This window comes from Anoplopoma fimbria, chromosome 17, assembly GCF_027596085.1.
Source record: "Anoplopoma fimbria isolate UVic2021 breed Golden Eagle Sablefish chromosome 17, Afim_UVic_2022, whole genome shotgun sequence".
NCBI classification, from domain to species: Eukaryota; Metazoa; Chordata; class Actinopteri; order Perciformes; family Anoplopomatidae; genus Anoplopoma; species Anoplopoma fimbria.
Window position 1 is genome coordinate 19,700,299 of NC_072465.1, and position 18,259 is coordinate 19,718,557.

General features: G+C 39.8%; 1 protein-coding gene across 1 annotated transcript; it reads left to right on the forward strand.

Annotated features, from left to right (window-relative positions):
- The first annotated feature begins 3,994 nt into the window (after positions 1-3,994).
- igsf8 (immunoglobulin superfamily, member 8) lies at positions 3,995-17,448 on the forward strand. Its single transcript, XM_054616989.1, has 8 exons — positions 3,995-4,107; positions 4,274-4,423; positions 7,474-7,854; positions 9,098-9,559; positions 11,769-11,947; positions 12,456-12,708; positions 13,018-13,476; positions 14,817-17,448. The coding sequence occupies exons 2-8, from the start codon at positions 4,369-4,371 to the stop codon at positions 14,942-14,944; spliced, it is 1,917 nt and encodes a 638-aa protein (XP_054472964.1). The 5' UTR covers positions 3,995-4,107; positions 4,274-4,368; the 3' UTR covers positions 14,945-17,448.
- Positions 17,449-18,259: the final 811 nt, after the last annotated feature.

Below are 18,259 nucleotides of genomic sequence, written 5' to 3' on the forward strand. Positions count from 1 at the left end.
TGACTTGTGGAAGGATGAGCTATAGTCGGTATAGCAGGATTTATGTGAATGCACTGTATCTACATGTTAGGGAAATAAACCGAGGAAGCATTTAGACCAAGTCATATTCAAAAACCACAGCTGACATGAGACAGAAGCTTTGTCTGTTTGTGCCAATGAAAATAATTTCAAAGCGAGATGAATGAATACAAGGTGCAAATCTGTGTCTGCACCTACAATATCAACCGATGCCACACACAGTGGAGGGATCTTCTTGACAGTAATGGTGAAGTCCCTCCGATGACAGGGGTGTTTGCACTGACTGTAGTACAAGGTAATTAGAGACAGTCTCCAGTATAGATCACAGTTTAGTCTGTAATGGCGTTAAAAGAGTGGGAGTGAGTGAACAAAAAAGGTGAGGAGAAGAATAACACGTTCATTCATTGTATAGTGCAGAATTTTGTTCTTGATGCGGTTGTAGAATTCACTTACTTTACTTATGCTGCACTTATTGATATCTCTCCATAAACAACGGAGTAAATGACTAAATCTAATGTGAAAGGTGTCAAACCTAAAGAGAATTACCACCTGACTCTAAAGTTTCCAAACTTTGCACTCATCAACTTCATTTCCAGCTGAATTTAAATGACCTGTTCAGTAACAAATGACAGACAGACAAATTAAGCGACGGGAATGTAGCGAAGGGACAATTACTTGCTAAATGTTTGACATAACTTTATAAGGTGGCAATGTGTCATATATTGTGATTTCAGGTGCTGCTGCTGCCCTCAAGTGGCCAAAAATAAAATAAAACAGCTAGTAAAACTAGTGATACTACAATGTAAAAGAAATAAAGAAACTCCAAAACACTTTCAAATACAAATTTATGCATTTGCTAAATTTATTGTAAAATGTATCATATTTTTAACACTAATAGAAGGTTTTTAAAATGGCCATCTACAAAGTAGTGGGGTAGAAGTATAAAATAGCAGAAAAAGAAAATAATAGATAGTAAATAAATACTAGAATATGTGAAGTACACAAACCTCAAAAGTGTTCTTAAGTTTGGTACTTCAGATATATTTACTTTCTGACTGAAAGTTAAAAAAAAGTGAGACTTGACATTTATAAGCAGTAGAATGAGTTCATGTTTAAATTAAACAACAAGAGAATACAAACTTAAATAGCAAAGAAATTGGATTGCCTGTCATAAGTGATACACAGACATGTGCACAAGAAACAGAGTGGAGCTTTGAGAGGTTTATTTCCCTGGAAGTGGATCAGACTACATCATGCTCTAACTGTCCAACTCGGTTAAAAAATTGCGATACTTTGGAAGCCATAAGGCTGAGGAAGTTTACTCTGCATGAGAGCCATCCCTCATTGCTGGTGTAGGCTCCTGCTGAAGTCTGCACATCCCGCTCGCCGCCTTGTTAACCCAGAATACCCTAATGACTTCCCCTCTCGCTGCCACACTGTGAAGTCATCCATGTTTCCATGTAGCCTAAAGTGAGAAGAGGAGTGAGGAGGAGAGGAAAGGAAACTAGACGGGATGGAGGACAACTTGGACCAATAATGAGGTGTGCTCTGATGGAATAAATCCTCTTTAGAGTGAGCAGCATCTGAGTGGTTTTCCCCCAATGAACATATATTATGGCCTTCTCAAAACCACATATAAGAGCATATCCTGCCCCACTCAATGTTTCTCCATTTCTTCTACTCTAAGCTTTAATAATTCTCCTGACTCTACTTCAATAATGGAAAAATAGTTAAATAACTGATTACACTCATTTATTGCCTTTCCTTTGAGGGTACTACAAAAAAGGAGACAGAGAAGGACGGGAATGTAGCAGCGCTGCCTTTGCAGGCCACAGAAATGTTAGTTGGGTTTTATCGCTGTTTCACATCACTCAGCTTGTGAACCTTGTTGTTGAAGAAACCTCACATACTGTTTGGATGATTCAGGGTTTAGGAACCAAGAACTACAAATAATGGAAGTTGCAAATCAATAGATAGAGTACCTTCACAAAAAGTTATATTATCTAAGTAGCAGCATCTTTATATGTTATCATTCTACCGGTAACACTGCCAGACAACAAATCTGCTACTCTTTTATATATTTCCAGCTTTATTAATTGATAAACATTCTATGTACTTGATGCACATGGTTTGACCTCTCAGTATGGCAATTGGTTGTCGCCATCTTGTGGCTGAATAAAGTTGTCTCTAACTAATTTATTTATGTAAATGACACACACACATGAAAAATTACAAATACATGAAGACACATAAGGCATTTTAATCAAAAAATACACACAAATATAAGAAAAATACAAAAATGTACACTTGAGCGACGGCATGCATATACACAAAAAACCTGAAATATTACAAACCCCACAAATACAACAATAATACTGTAAACCCTGTGACGCTACAATACATATCTGCACGCACACATACACATGGGCAGAGCTAAATGTGTGAAATACTGTAAGGTGTTTTTCTCTGCAGATATTTTGACTGAAGCACATTCGTTACTATTAACATTAACGATGGCTCTGTTAAATTACAGTGACCCAGTACACCACGACAGTGTGACAGTGAACCAGCATGAACAATAGCACTTAAATTCAGCCATCATTCATTTTATTATCAACACCTGTGCTTTGTATCGTAACATGTCAAAATGTCTTCAGGGAAAAAGATGTAATTATGCAAGCATAAATGCACACACGTGTTAACACAAAGAAATGTGTGACACGCACTCTGTAAGACCGAGCATGTGATAAAAAGGTTGAACTTTTCTTCCCTGCAGGGATTCTAGGTTTCACATGCCTGTATCACATGTTGACATGTTGACTATAAATATGGATACAGAGGGGTAGTAATAAGCAGAAGTAGGCTACAACACAGTGAATACATAGTGACATAGTGAAACATTAACTTAACAGCAGTAAATTAGATTCTTCTCATAGTACAGAACACCATAAAATATGTCATAAAAAATCTACAGAATGCCGTTAAAAAGTCATAAAAAATGTCATAATATAGTATGCCATAAGATGTCATATGTCTTGGCAATTTTAAAGGCACAGTATACTTTTACATTTTGATGTCATTTTGTATGCCATACTATACTATATGGCATTTTAGCAATATTTTTATGGCATACAACTCCATTACATCTTTTATGACATTTTTCTATGGCATATTATACTGTGACATTTTTATGGTTATCACCCATTTTGTATTTATTTGTTTATGACATTCTTTAACATTTATTTAGCATTTTATACATTGACAATTTTGGGGCATTTTTATGGCATTGTACACCATGCCATTTTAATGACACTTTATGACATACTATTATATGAAGATGTCATTTTTGTTGGCATTCTATGCCATTTTTGTGAATTGTTTTATGCCATACTATACTATGATATTTATTTTGTTTACAATTTTTCTTACATTTTTTTATGGCATAATTAACTATGACCTTTGATGTCATTTAATTTGGCATATTACTATTACTTTTTTTTACATTTATTTGTAATACACTGCTGTGACAATTGTGGGCCCATTCTATACTGTCATATTTTTGACACCTTTTATGTCATACTATACTATGCCTTTTTAATGAGACCTTTCTATGGCACACTACTGTCATATTTGTATGGCTATCACACATATAATAAGTATATATATATCTATGTGTGTGTGTGTGTGTGTGTGTGTGTGTGTGTGTGTGTGTGTGTGTGTGTGTGTGTGTGTGTGTGTGTGTGTGTGTGTGTGTGTGTGTGTGTGTGTGTGTGTGTGTTGCTGTTGCGCCCCCTTGCGGCCTGACGTTGCTGTACTTTTTCAACCTCTTTACAGCACTCTGTTATCATTGGTTCAAAATGTCACAATGGTTTATAGACCAATGGCACCAGTCTGTCTCCTTCACTGGAGCATGCAAGCTCCTCCCTCCAACCACTCCTCCTCCTCCAACACACACACACACACACACACACACACACACACACACACACTAACCCCCTGTGATGCCAACCCCTCCATTGCTGCACGGCGGCATGTCTGTGTCGATTTAATCCAAAACCTTAGATGCAGATGAGAAGGCGCATGAAAAAGGTAATTTAACTTGCAGCGTTGCACGTTCACACCTCTAACCAGATGAATATTGATCCGCCGCTGGTGCATTTATCTGATTGCGCTAACCCGAACTATGCATTGCTATTGTTGCACATTAAACTAATGTTATCTTGCAGAATAATCAATGTCTTTATCATGTTGACAGTCGGCCTCCGCGGATGGAGTATGAAGTATGCGCGACGATAAACGCGCAGAGAGAAATCTGAGTCAACATAATCCATCTGGACACCGGGAGGGAAGATGAGGACCGTGATGGCTTCTATGAAAACAACATTATTCCTATTTCTGCTCTGGGGTGAGTAAAGCCAGCCGTGCAGTCTGAGGACTACCTATCTGCTGTGCACACAATGACTAAAGCCGCCTCGCCATCTGTCACATGGAGATGCATTTTGCATTATTGTTTCTTCATGGCGACCAGTCAGACAATTTATTTAGATGTCATATGCACTGCTTAGCTTTATTTGAACCCCCCTTTTTATTCTCTTTTTTTTAATTATTATTATTTGCCTGTAAAAGCTTCTTCTGTGGCACATTTAATCACATCACTGTGTTCTGCACAATCAAAGAAAACTCACCCAGGACTACAGGCTGTTTGATGGATGTGAAGCTGGTTGTATCAGGTGATTTTGACCATTTGAATGAGCTGATGGTGGGAACCAGGAAGTCCCAAGCTAAAGTATCCTCATCAATAGGACTCTCTCATGGTATAGGTAATGGTTAACGTCCTAGTAGTTCTGTGGTAGTGATACCAACCTTACTTTTCAAGGTTTTGTTGTTTGATTACAGTCATTGTACGCTTTCTTCACCTGTTTTATCTCCTCGGTGTGTTTCTTGTTTTGCTTTGTTACTTCCCTTTTGGACATTCTTAAATAAATCAAAGATGCTTAAGAGTTTATATTAGATTAAGAATAGGACAAACAACCCAAACAAGCTAAATGCATTAATATGTCTTCTGTTTTTTAACTTTGTACCTCACGTTTAAGATATTTCTTCATTGTTTGACATAAGTAGAACATATGAGATTGAATCACAGTTTTTATGTCCCTTCTCACAGTATTAATAATCATATAATCGTATCTATTAAACATGTAGACAGGGTTCCTTTCATCAGTGCTGTGGTCCAACATCCACATCTCTTTGTGGGTTCTTAGTATGAAAATGTGGGGCTCCGCTCCTCCGTGTTGCACAAAAACCCCCCAGACAGTTTTGAGCATCGTCACGAACTGTGGTTTCCCCCGGCCCTATCAGTCCAAGCCCAGTGTTAATTAGGACCTGATCCGCTTAAGCCTCCCACTCGTCTCCCATGTCATTATGTTGGGGCGTGTTGTTGTCGGGCCGCAGCACGCCTGTGAGAAAGCTCCAGTTGTTTTAGGTCTGACGCACACAGACACCTACACACACACAGACACACAAACAGGCAAACACACACACACACACACAGATAGGGAGTGCCAGAACGCACCCATCTAGTATTTCTAGTTGTTCAGGTAGTTTTATCAGCTGTAGGTGAGGGTTAAATGTGTGTGTCAGTTGGGACTGATCTTTGATCACTGTCAGTTGGGATGATCACATCCTATTTGCATTTTGAGTTGTTTATTTCTCAGCTCTTGGCTCCACTAGTACATTTAAAAATGTGTGTCCCCTTTCTATAATATCCTTTTACGTTGTTTTCCATACAATAAGTCGTCTATCTGACCTGCGGCTTGCCATCCACTTTAATAACTAAATGTAAATAAATATCTGATGAAGTCAAGTTCAACTACTGGGAGCTTTTAGGGTTAACTGGCTTTTGATTTATTTTACTTAATCGAGTTTCCACAAGAAGTAGTTTCTTTGTCAACGTCCTCAAAACAATCTGTTTCTGCCTTCTGCTTTTAAATACAGGGAAGAAGAGAGCTCTGCTACTAGTATCAGCAAATGAACTGAGATTAAGCATCTGAATTGTATCTCTATTATTTACTTTATACATTTTCCATAGTTTATGAAGCTAATATTAAATTGCTTTTTTGATAAATTTTATATTTTCTCTTTATCTTGATACAAATGTTCATCCTTGATTTCCTCTTCTTGTTAGAATTTGACTTGTTCATCAATTGGTTATAATTACCAGAAAAATTAGTGAATTGAAACCAAATTGTCGATTAAAGCATAGTACAAATGGCTTAAAGAGAACAAAGCTGTTGAACCAGTCCAAGCGATGTCCCTTGATGACTTCTGTGTTTCGTTTTTTTTAAAAGAGGAAATTATTACTTTGCATAAGTACCCATATCATGAGAGAATAGTAATGCCGTGAGAAGTTTCAATGCCTGCGGCTGAAAGAGGGTTTGCGTATTTAAATAGCTCAGTCTGAGCTTTTAGACTATTTCAGAGGGGTTTCAGGGGAAGTTGGGTATGAAGCCACCAGCCAGACAATACGACTCAGTGAAACATTATGACACTTGAACCTGCAAGCTTGAAACCCTTGAGGCACTCGCTTCTGACTATTCATACTCATAAAATCCCCAATTTTACCAGGTTTATATTAAACAGTAAGGAGAGTGGGATAGAGTTAATTATATAAAAAAATGTTTCACTTTCTGTGTGATTTGCAGTTTCAAGATTAGCTCATTCCAAGACAATAAACTCAGTGAACATCAGTTTTGGCTGATTTGAGCACCTTTTGAATGCCACTATTCTGGATCACTGTGTTGGACTGAGACAACCAGTTTCAGCAAAACTTACTGAAACTAGCTCACTGTAACACTGTGAGAGCACAAACTAGTTTTGTTGTGTTTTTTTAGTTTTTCTTTTTATTTAATCAAAAATACCTATAGTATGAGCTAGGGCTGAATAAACAAAAACAAATTCTTATTGCAATTACTTTGAAGGAAAATAAAATGATTATGGTGTGATTTTCGCACTGATATGTACCAAAGAAAGACGTTTTCTTAAGTCTGTAGATGTGATGTGTAGGCCAAGACAAAATTTAATTTAAGATGATATTTTGACACACATTACTCCTTCAACAAATAATGCGCCTCCTGGGATTCGAAAAATAAAGTAGGCCATTATGCTATTTTAATAAAATCTTTATTAGTTGTGCAGCCCTGTGCAGATGATTGTATATATTTATTTAAATGTGTAATTTCCTTGCCCCAACTGGAGTGTGTTTTCTCCTACGCTGTTTAATGTATTGATTCCCTGTTAGCCAGTCATCAGCTCAGGATATTGATCCATGAGTCCATGTAGCAAACGCGCTGCGAGGCGAAGCTTTGACCCACAAAAGTTGACATTGTTACTGTTTCCAGTCCATTTGTCACCGTCTTTCACACTCTTTGCTGCCTCTCTCCCTTCTCTCTTTCACAGGGCTCCAGTGCGCTGTGTGTCGTGAAGTATATCTCCCTCCTGGGACCCTCTACCGTGTTGCAGGGTTCCCCCTCTCCCTGCCCTGTGCCGTATCAGGATACGAAGGCTCACGCACGCAGGACTTTGAGTGGTTCCTGATCAGGGATGATGCTGGTGGGAGGCAGATGGGAGTGGTCTCCACCAGGGACAAGGGCTTCCCTTACGCGCCTTTCCAGGCCCGGGTGAAGAATGGGGAGGTGAGGGTGGAGAGGGACTCGGGGGACAAAGTCCGACTAGTGATCCAGAGACTCCGGGCTGATGACCAGGGGAAGTATGAATGCTACACACCCAGCACCGACATCAAATACCAGGGGAACTACAGCGCCACAGTGCCTGTCAAAGGTAAGGGATATACCTTAGTAGTTTATAGAAGAACAATGGAGTTTTATGGCACAGAGAAATAAGATGCATCATACTTGTTAGTAGAATCAATTCATTTTAGTTTTTTGTCTTTTTATGGAAAATAGAGAATATCACTGTTAAGAGGGCCCTGTCTGAGAACACACACATAAAACAGATGTTGGGAGTAATCAGGGATCAATAATACAGATAAGATCAGTGGGATGAAGTCAAATTGATAGAATATTAACATATCACTTGTAACCATCAGAAAAATATAAAAACAGAGGTGCAATACAAATATTAATATCTGGAAATATATGAGTAAAATGGATGAATAAAACATAACCCTGATGGTTCCAAAAAATCTAACACATAGTGTGATCAGCCTCCAGTTTCTTCCTGTTGTGTTCTTTCAATTACTATTGGTGGATTAAAATGTGTCAGTAACAGAGAGTATTATAAAGTATCAGAAGCTGGCATTGAACATCGTTAAAATTCAGCTATTTTTGCGAGTGTATTTTTAACTTCTTGTACGACTACTTGTTATGTTCAAACTAATTTTCTTAGAAAACATGTATATATTTATTTAAGTAAAGCACTGAAAAAGAATTGTTCGGGTACTGGTACCAAAACACCCTTCTATTGTATCACCAACTTCTGCTACACAACTTCAAACGATGCCCAGTCTGGCAATCATAGTTTAGTCAACACATAGTGGAAACCAGCCCATTGTATTCCAGATATGTCACAAGGGTTATTGCATCTCTGCTCTACATCTGCCAGCTGGATGACATTTATTAATCATACTATGTGTTTAACTTGGTGCTCGATGACATTCCTCATGTTTAAGCTCTTATTTACACTTGCCATCTGGAGTTTTTCCCTCTGCTCAAGCTATCCACAATATTTTGGCAATTTTAGACAAACCACATAGTCATCAATCCTGTTTCTATTCTTATTGCACTACTATGTTTATGTTTGTAGGATACTGGGGGTTTGTTTTGCAGCTCAAGAATCTTATCTTCATAATAGCCGGCTAATCTTGCTTTGGCAAAGCTTGTGCCCAAAGCTGAGGTTGGCTTGCAGTCACTCTCAGTAACCCTATTTCATGACTTGCTTTACTGTTCCAAATATAGAAACAGCAATAGAAATTAAATTTGGTCTATTTTTCCCCTCCCACCTGGCTCCTACAGCCTGTTGATGTAATCGTATTGTCTGTCTGTGTCTCTTTGTGCACCCGCAGTGATCCCTGACACACTCCAGATCAGTTTTTCACGCTCGCTCACCGGCCAGCCGGTGCCAGAGGGGGCCGAATTAATGCTGATGTGCTCAGCGGGCATCCAATCGGAGCAGCTCACCCATATGTCCATCACGTTTGGGAAGCGCAGCGCTGGTGAGGTTTTGGGGAGCGGAGCCGGAGGGGAGGTCAGCACCGTTAGAGAGATTATCTCCGTTGACAAGCTGCTGGGGGTCGTCCCCGGACATTTGTACAAGAAGAGGTACGACGACGGAGACATCACGCTGGAGAAGAGGAACGGGGAGGCCGGGCTGGACGTGTACGTGATGAAGATGAGAGGCGTGCAGCCACAAGACACCGGCACATATTTCTGTGAGGCCTCCCAGTGGATTCGGGACCCAAATCGATCCTGGCAGAAGATAGCACAAAGGACGCTGGATATTGGCAACTTGACCGTCCAGCAACTAGGTCAGTGTTACTGAGAAACTGTGCCAGTGTTTGTGTTGACATTTGCTCAAACAATGACAGCCTGTGGCGAGGGCCTCGGTCATACTGCTACAAACATGGTGCACAATAATTTTATGTTGTGTTCGTTGTTCTAACAACCTACATTTGATTAAATTAGGAAAACAATCTTACAGACCACCTAGAAAAGAAAATCCCAAAATAGAGCTGGCTGCTCAAAATGTAAAAGTAAAACAGCTGGAGTTTGGTTTGTACTGGTTCTTCTCTCTCAGCGGCCTCAGTCGGCCTGGACTTGTAGCTCTGTTGAGTATATTGGACTCTTTCCAGGTTTCAGGCTGAAGCTCTGGATGTTTGTGTTACTAACGGCTTAACTGAATGTCTAGCTTGCTGGTTGGCCGACTGAGCAGTTTACTGACTGGATAGATAGGGGGGCTGATTAAACATGTAACTGGATACACATCTGTAGTCAGCTTGTTGGCTGAATAAGTGTTGGGCTTTCTGATAGGCTGCCTGGATGGCTGGGTTTTTCCTCCCTTGCTGGATGGATGGATGGATGGATGGATGGATGGATGGATGGATGGATGGATGGATGGACATCTTTCTGTTATATCTTACTATTGTATTACTATATCTCTATTATTGTTCTCGTGATCGATTGATACGTGGCTTATTTTCTTGATTAATACATTCATCATTTGATCTATAAAACAGTGAAAGACGCCATCACAATATTTTAAGACTGTGAGGTTTCTTTAATAAGACAAGATAAGATAATCCTTTATTAGCCCAGCAGCGGGGAAATGTACAGGACTACAGCAGCAGATCAAGTGCAAACAAGAGACATAGTAAAAAACAAGATCAAAACAAATATTATAAATAAGTAATAAAACAATAAAGAATATTAAATAGTAAAAAAAGTAAAAAAATCTACAATAACTAAAATATTATATAGACAGACAGAATAATTATTGTATTGTAATCAAATGTCTTGTTTGACTCTACTATACTACTAACTATAATGTAAGGCTACAAGAAAGCATCAAATTCTCACATTGAGAACATGAAACCATCAAAATTCTTCTTACTGTGTGTCAGCTGTCAAACTGTCTGACTGCTGAACTTGATGCTCAGCTCTCTTGCTGATTATCCAGCTGCATCTGACGGGTCGATAGCTGGCTGGCGGAGTAGCAGAATAACTGCCCTGCCGCTTGGGTCAATTTAAATTCTAAAGAGCTTGTGTAGGTCTGAAGGATTAAGTAATCTTTCCTCCCACCTTGGACTCTTGTATCCCGCAGAGAGGATGACTATCTCTCTCTGTCAGCCTGATGTGTCCATTACTGACAGAACAGCTATGTCCTTAAAACCACTTTAATATCTTAGATGGGGAAGTTGACATACAGTTACATAGAGTATATAGTCTTGATATGCAAGCTTCTATGAAAAGGCTTTTTAAGTTTAATACTGAATTATTCTAACCACATTAAAAACCTTTCTTTTTATTTTAATTAACTTGTGTTGCTGATGAGAGGCGCAAACAACTTCTCAGCACTGAGTAATTACTTATTGGAGCTAAAAGTTATTTAGGTCAATTTCTTTTTCTCTTCAGCAATAAAATTGGAGCTGAAGTTGAAGCATTGAATTTAATCAATGCATGCATTGTTTTACTGACGAGCACTATATGGCTCTGTATTTTCTGGCCCCCTGTTGTCTGACTAATAGAATAGTCTGATGCGTCTCCTTTTGTTTTCATAAATAATGTGTCTATTATTGAGCAGAGTGTTGTGGTTAAATGAGGCTTTTGCTCACACAATGGATCAGTGTTGTTATCTTCCATTTGTACCAAGTTATTAGTACTTCCAATATGAAACATTTTCAGCTCATTAAACAAAGTTGCACTTCTCATTTGTGCTGTATCTTCTACTGCAATGCTTAAAATGTATCTCCGAATACAACACAGTAATTTGGTCAACATGCTCAAGGTTCTTTCATTGAGCAATGATAGAAAATGACGAAGTGGTAATTTATTTTATCATGGCCATTAAATATGTAACTTACTAAAGAAGCCGCTCTAGCTTCCCCACAGAAATGAAACCCAAAGTGTTGCTTCTTTACCGTCACAGTCTGAGTGCTTCTTTGAGGTTGTTCGACGTGGAGGATTTCCTGTACTTTCATATTTACTAACCTGTCTCCCTCTACCTCTTCCGTTCCCCAGCGGAGTCACTGAGCATAACGTCCTCGCCCAAGGGGGAGGTGACCCTGCAGGTCGGTTCACCTCTCATCCTGACCTGTGAGGTGTTGGGGCTGCCGTCTGAAGTGAACTCGGGCCTGCTGGTTCAGTGGATGAAGAGGGGATCAGTAAACAGCGACTTCGCTGGGAGCGGGGGAGTCGAGGTACTGATTCTCATTCTGCTGACTCGTGTGTATTGTAGTTTATTGCTCAGTGTGTGCGATTGTATTAAGTAGAACCAGTTGTCGTGTTTGTTTTGCAACTGCACAGTATTACTGAGGTATAAATACAAGTATTATACCTTATTCTTTCAAATATGTAAGTGAATGCATGAGTTCTTGAACAAACGGCAAGATGAAACATTTGACATCAAAATGTTTACGTCATGCCACATTTACAACAATTAGCAAAGCGTGTACTTTTTCCTACACATTTTTCAACTTTTTTTCTAGATTTTAAATATTTTCAGCTTTGGTGCGTTCAAGTGATGGAGGCAACATTTTGATAAGTGACACTTGAGGGTTGTCTTTCAAACAACAGCAGCACACAAAAATGTACATGTTTTGTTATGATTTAAGAGTTTGATTGACATAATCAAGTATAAGCCTATAATAAATAACATTTCAGTTTTCAATCCAACACTTTCTGAGACGTTGCTTTTATGTTATTTAGGTGGAGGTGGCCCGGTTGAGCCCAGACGGCGTTGTGAGCTGGGGGGACGACCTCAGCCGAGCCAGCGGGGGCTCTATGGAGAAAGTGGCGGAGGGGAGGTTCTCTCTGAAGCTGTTCTCAGCCCAGCCCTTAGACTCCGGGGTGTATCGCTGTGTGGTGAGTGTGTACGCTGGAAGGGGAAACCCTGGCGTGTCTACTCCTGCAACACTCACCCAGAGGTCTGAGGGAGTCACCGTCAACCTCAAGAGCAAAGGTGAGAGCTGCTACTCAGGTCTCCAGTGACACACGGGCTTCATCTGTATCAGTGATTCTTTTTTGGTTCCACTGTTGATTATCATTTTATGCTTGAGGATCTTTTTGTTGTAAGAAATTATTTAAAAGTGTGGAACATCAGGGTGATACAATAAGCGAGTGAAGCATTCTGATGCTTAATGGTAAACTGCCAACTGGAATCTGTGGTTTGTTTTATATATTTCATATTTATCAGAAACTCATGTTAGCTAAACTTTCAGTTTTGTTCTCAAACTGACAAATATGTTCAATGTACCACTTCCCTCAACAGATGTGCTCGTTGCAGCTGTGGCTCAGCTCCCTCGAGGCCCCCTTTTAAAAAGAGGCAGCACCATCACCCTGATCTGCAACGCCACCGTGACGACCACAGGCCCCGCCCAGGCACAGGTACAGTGGCTGCGGTGGCCAATCCCTCAACGAGTTTTCAAGAAGGTACAGAGCCCGGCGTCAGGTGTTACTGTGCCGGACCCCACTGTGGAGAAAGAACCCAAACTGATAGCTGCCCTCATGTACGACGGCGTTGCAAAGATCTACACCAACGGTAGCGATATTAGCGTCGACCGCCTGTCGGCTGGCAGCTACAGACTGAGGGTCCACGCAGCGACGATAGAGGATCAGGGCATGTATGCGTGTCACGCCCAGGCGTGGGGTCAGGACCCGCATGGAGGCTGGTACAACACGGGGGCCAAAGCCGAGTCAAATGCATTGACGGTTTACCTGTTCTCCAGAGGTAAGAGTATCCCACGGTCTGTTTTTATGTAATAATCAAAGTGATCGTGGATACATGTAACGGATTACAAGCAGATACAGTTTATTAAAGTTTTGAAGTGGTTTTGCGGAGATTAAAGCTTTAATTCACACTCCAACACACATCTGGAAGCTGCCCAGTACAACCACAGTTTGATCTGTCAGCTACTGAGCAGCTCCACTGGACTTATTCAGGGTAAAGAGGCGAGTGCTGCTCTCTCACCTTCCCCATCAAGATATATCCTGGCGGTCCAGGGAAATGATACTCAAATACAATTTAGAGGTTCTTTACATGATTATTTTTTTTATTTTATGCTACTTTGTTTCATGGGAAGATATTGTACTTTTCACTTTACTACATTTATTCAAGAGCTTTAGTTATTAGTTACTTAAAAATAGAAAGATTTAACATATGATCCATTGTTACAGATTAAGCTACCATAAGTAGTTAATATTTAGCTCCACCTTGAATAACCACATTAAAGTACCGCTTGATTATAAATACCTCAATTAAAATGATCCAGTGATGTAATACTGTAACAATGACAGTAGCCACTCTGCGTTATGACAACTTTAACTTTAGATTCGCTACAAGGAATAAGATCCTTCCACCGCCGACCTTCAGTCACACGCTGGAGGGTAGCCTTTGTGTAAACATCAAGTGTAAACGTCAAGCTTTTATTCTTGACCTTGAGACGCGTCAGCACATTTTAAGTAGCAGATAGCAGGACATGGTTCCCCTGTATTTACATCTAAAATATGTACATACGCACTTTATGTCACATGCAGCAGTAATTTAATACTGTGGGACTTTGAACTCAAGGACAAGGAAGATCATTTTTACTGTCCACAATTATATCACATTGTGAACATATCGTGAATGGAGCTTGTGTGGGAGATTTGTATCTGTATGCATCTCAATCCCATCAAGTAACAGTCAAAATGTCCAGAATTTAATGAATCTAAAATATGGATTTAACATTTGTCAGAAGCACGACATGGTCATCTTTTCTTTTATCATTAGCACCAGTAGCAAAGTTAGTTGTTGATGTTCTCTCTGTTCTACATGGGTGTGGATCATAGATTGTTTTTGTTTGTATCACCAGAGATAACTGCTTTAGTTTATCCAGCAGCACAGTCCATTGACCTGATTTCCATCAATAAGAGTGCTGCCTGAAAGTATCTCTATTGTTTTGAACCAGACAAATCAATGTTATTCCCAAATGAGAGTTTTTTTGTACTTATTAATACAAAAGTACATTTCCCTTCTGAAAGTGGATTATGAAATAATTTAAATACAAATATCCTTCTATTATCTTTCAGCTGCGGACCTCCTCCTCATCCCTTTGGTTGTCGGAGTCTCCTCTGCCTTGTTTGTGGGCATCGTCATCATCGCTACGGTAACCTGCTGCTTCATGAAGCGACTAGCGAGGCAGCGTGCTCAAAAATAGATTGTCCGCAGTCTCCGCCAGTCTGAAATCTGAATGTTCGCTAAAAGGGCACAGAAGAGGTGATGCACAGATCATAATGGATGAAGACAAAAATGAAGTGTAAAACGACTCACCCCGTTTGATGTTTTTTTTTGTGTTTTGACCAACCTGTTTAATAATCAATGCCAAAAGATTCTGTTTTTTTATTCTCTTGTATTTTTATATCCAAACCTTGGAGCATATTTTAGTGATTGCTGCATCTCACACCAGTAGGCGTATAATTTAGATTTTTGAAGCCACCATCCAATGGTAGAAATACTTTTTTATGTTAGCTTAACCCACCTTTTTTTGATGATTCCTTTGTTCAAGCTTAACATTGTTTCTAATGGAAAAGGGTAAAAAAAGAAATCAAGATTCGCAAGACTTTTGTGACCAGGTCAAAAGTATATAAGTTACTGCAGGTTTACTTTGAGTCTCTCAGATGTGAGGAACCTTGTAAAATGCTGTAAAATGTGTATAGTTTCTACAGAAATGCCGCTAAAACTGCCCTCAGAAGCAATAGTTTGATTGTTACAGTATAAAGGCACCAAACGGTTCTCAGCCTGTAACGGCTCTATTTTCACATAAAGAATATTCTGTGTTTTCACAAAAGGTCTATACCGTTCCAGGTGTTCCTTCCCTCTAAGTGCATGTATTTTTCTTTTCTGTTTAAATTTTTTTTCTAAATGTCTGTGCATGGTTAAGCCTCTAGCACTGCCACTGACAGTCACATGAATGCTGATGGGAGCAGTTCAGCCTCCAGAAACTTAATATGAGCAGGGACCTTCCAACGCCTGCAGCCCAGCAGCACTCTGCATGTAAACAAAGTCTCCATCTGTTACTTAATAAGGAAGGTACTGGCTGGGGGCTTTCTGATGCCAAGACCAATTGAGTATCAATTCTAAACACAAGCATTCTTCGCCTGTGACGCTTCATGCTGAAGTGAGTTTTCTATACGGACTTGTATAGATTTGACAAAGAGAAATGGAAGAGATATCCATTATGCACTGAGCTAAGATATGTACATATTGTATGGAGTTTGCTGTTTTGTTTTCTTAATGTGAGTAAGACTACGCTGTCTTTGACAAAAGCACCAGTGTTAAATATTCTGCAGCAGTCTGCTCTTTTGAAGCACTTGGACACATATGGGACTGGGACCAAAGCCACTCGGTATCCTTCTTTTACTTGATTCTTTCCAGCTGAAAAGTCACGTCCTTGCTCTACTTGAGTGAGTCTTTCTTTTGTGCGATTAACGGTTCCTTTGCTCTTGTGACTGAGACAGAAAAACAGTACAGCGGAAAAAGAGTCCTATTTGTTACACTGAGTAACAGAAAAAAAACGTTGTTTCACACTGATTAGATAACTTGTTCCTGAGGTGAAAATCTCCTCAGCAGCACAGTCGTATGACCTGATAGTTCAGTGGAGTCTCGCTATCATCATCATCATTATAGACATCATGGGGTTTAGGCCACACATTTATGCAGCCACATTATTATGACTATAACCCCCGCTGTTAGCCCACAAAAATCTGTTGGACAGATTTACTGAGTGAAATCCATCCTCCTCTTCCTGTCCAAAGTAAAGCTTCTGAAAAGTTTGGTCATGCGAGCAAGACTGTGTTGTGTGAACACTTAAAGTTAGAGACATGTTTGAGGAGCCGAGGAAGAAAGTACAATTTGTTGTTAATCAGCTTGTTGGCAGTTTATTTTCGCTGCCTCTCTAAATTTGTTTGCACTGAACTATACTTCTTTCTCAGTCCGTCTTTACTGTCTGTCTGTCTCCTGGTTTTGGGTCCCTCTAAATCTGCCTGACCTCCCCAACCTGTGTGCTATAAACCCCCCGATTATAGATGTCGTTCACAAACATTAGGGACCAAAATCTCAGCTCTGCTTTATTCCTGAGCCACTTTGTTCCAGATCAACTACTCAAAGCTGATTTGTTCCCCCACATATTCCCCACACATGATTACATAGTTGCACACTCACACGGACAGATACACGTGCACACACAGCGCAGCACAGTGCTGGCTGGCTGGAATTTCAGGGGAGAGTAAGTGAGTATCTGCGTGTTCATCTCTAATCCTTGTTTATGGCTGCAGTTTGTGTGCTGCTGCCTTCCCCCACCACCCTCTCTCACCCTCTCTCAGCCTCTCTCTCCCTCTCTCTCTCTCTATGTGTTACAGAGTCAGTGTGGCTCGCATTTCAATTAATTTCAATCTCTGTCCCCTGAGAAATACAGCCGGCTGTAAAAATGTGTAGCACATAGTGTTCAAAGTGTGCAAACCTGTGCTTATGTTTAGGATATATTAAACCCTTTCATGAAGGTGTTATGTTTTGATTTGACTGTTTACTCATGCTTTAAAACCACTGTTCCTGAATGCATCTTGCTGCCATTGAAATATACAAAGGCTGGTAATTGCTCGGTTTCTTATGGTGCTTTGGCGAACCTGCCAGTTGTTAAACCAATAAACCACTCTGGATTCATCACTTTGGTTTTATTTATTCCTTTTATTTTCTAATGCATAAACTGCATGGAAGGAAATAATACAATATGTCTGGAAAAAAAAGGGTTTGTGTGCTAGTAAAGCATACTTTCCATCTATTCAGTAGGAACAAAACATATCTTGTGGTTGCTGCAGTTTCCATGTTCGTACCAGCCAAGCAGAGGTTTGAATTTCAGCTCAAGTTAACCCTCAGCACTTTATATTGTTCAAGAATAAGAAGTGCTCATGCAATCCAAATAATAGTACTAACTCTTGCTAGGTTGAGAACTTCCTGATGAAATAACACACACAAAGACATATAATCTAGGACAAAAGCAATGGTTTAAACTGCTCTTTCACTCAGATGCAGCCTTATAGAAACAGAAAGAAGAAGCTGTAAAAGCCTGATGGTTGAACATTTACACTGGCTACATTACATGCTCAATATCTCATAACAGCTTTCATTTAATGTATTTACTGTGGGATTTATCGATCTTTCATGCCATTTAGAGTGCATAACAGCTGCAGACTCAATTAACAAATGTAAATATCTCCTTCTCTACCATCAGTATACTGACTCAACATTTTTCGAATATGTTCTTGGATGATTCAATTCCATTTGCAAAGCTAAATTAACGCTGCCATAAGCAATACTTTCATATTAACAATGTCTCAAATGGCTATGTAAAGTGAGAGGCGTCACTCTTCGTGGCAATCCCTTCAGCAAAGAAGCAATTGTTTGCTTCCTGCCCTTCATTAAACAGACAAAGTTAACTAGCTGTTGATAACAATGGAGCCTTTGGCAGCTAAAAGCT

Excerpts from the sequence above, each read along its gene's own strand:
- igsf8 (XM_054616989.1), top strand. The coding sequence starts at position 4,369 with ATGAGGACCGTGATGGCTTCTATGAAAACAACATTATTCCTATTTCTG. Across the intron at positions 11,948-12,455 it reads CTGGGAGCGGGGGAGTCGAG|GTGGAGGTGGCCCGGTTGAG; the intron begins GTACTGATTCTC and ends TATGTTATTTAG. Across the intron at positions 12,709-13,017 it reads CGTCAACCTCAAGAGCAAAG|ATGTGCTCGTTGCAGCTGTG; the intron begins GTGAGAGCTGCT and ends TTCCCTCAACAG.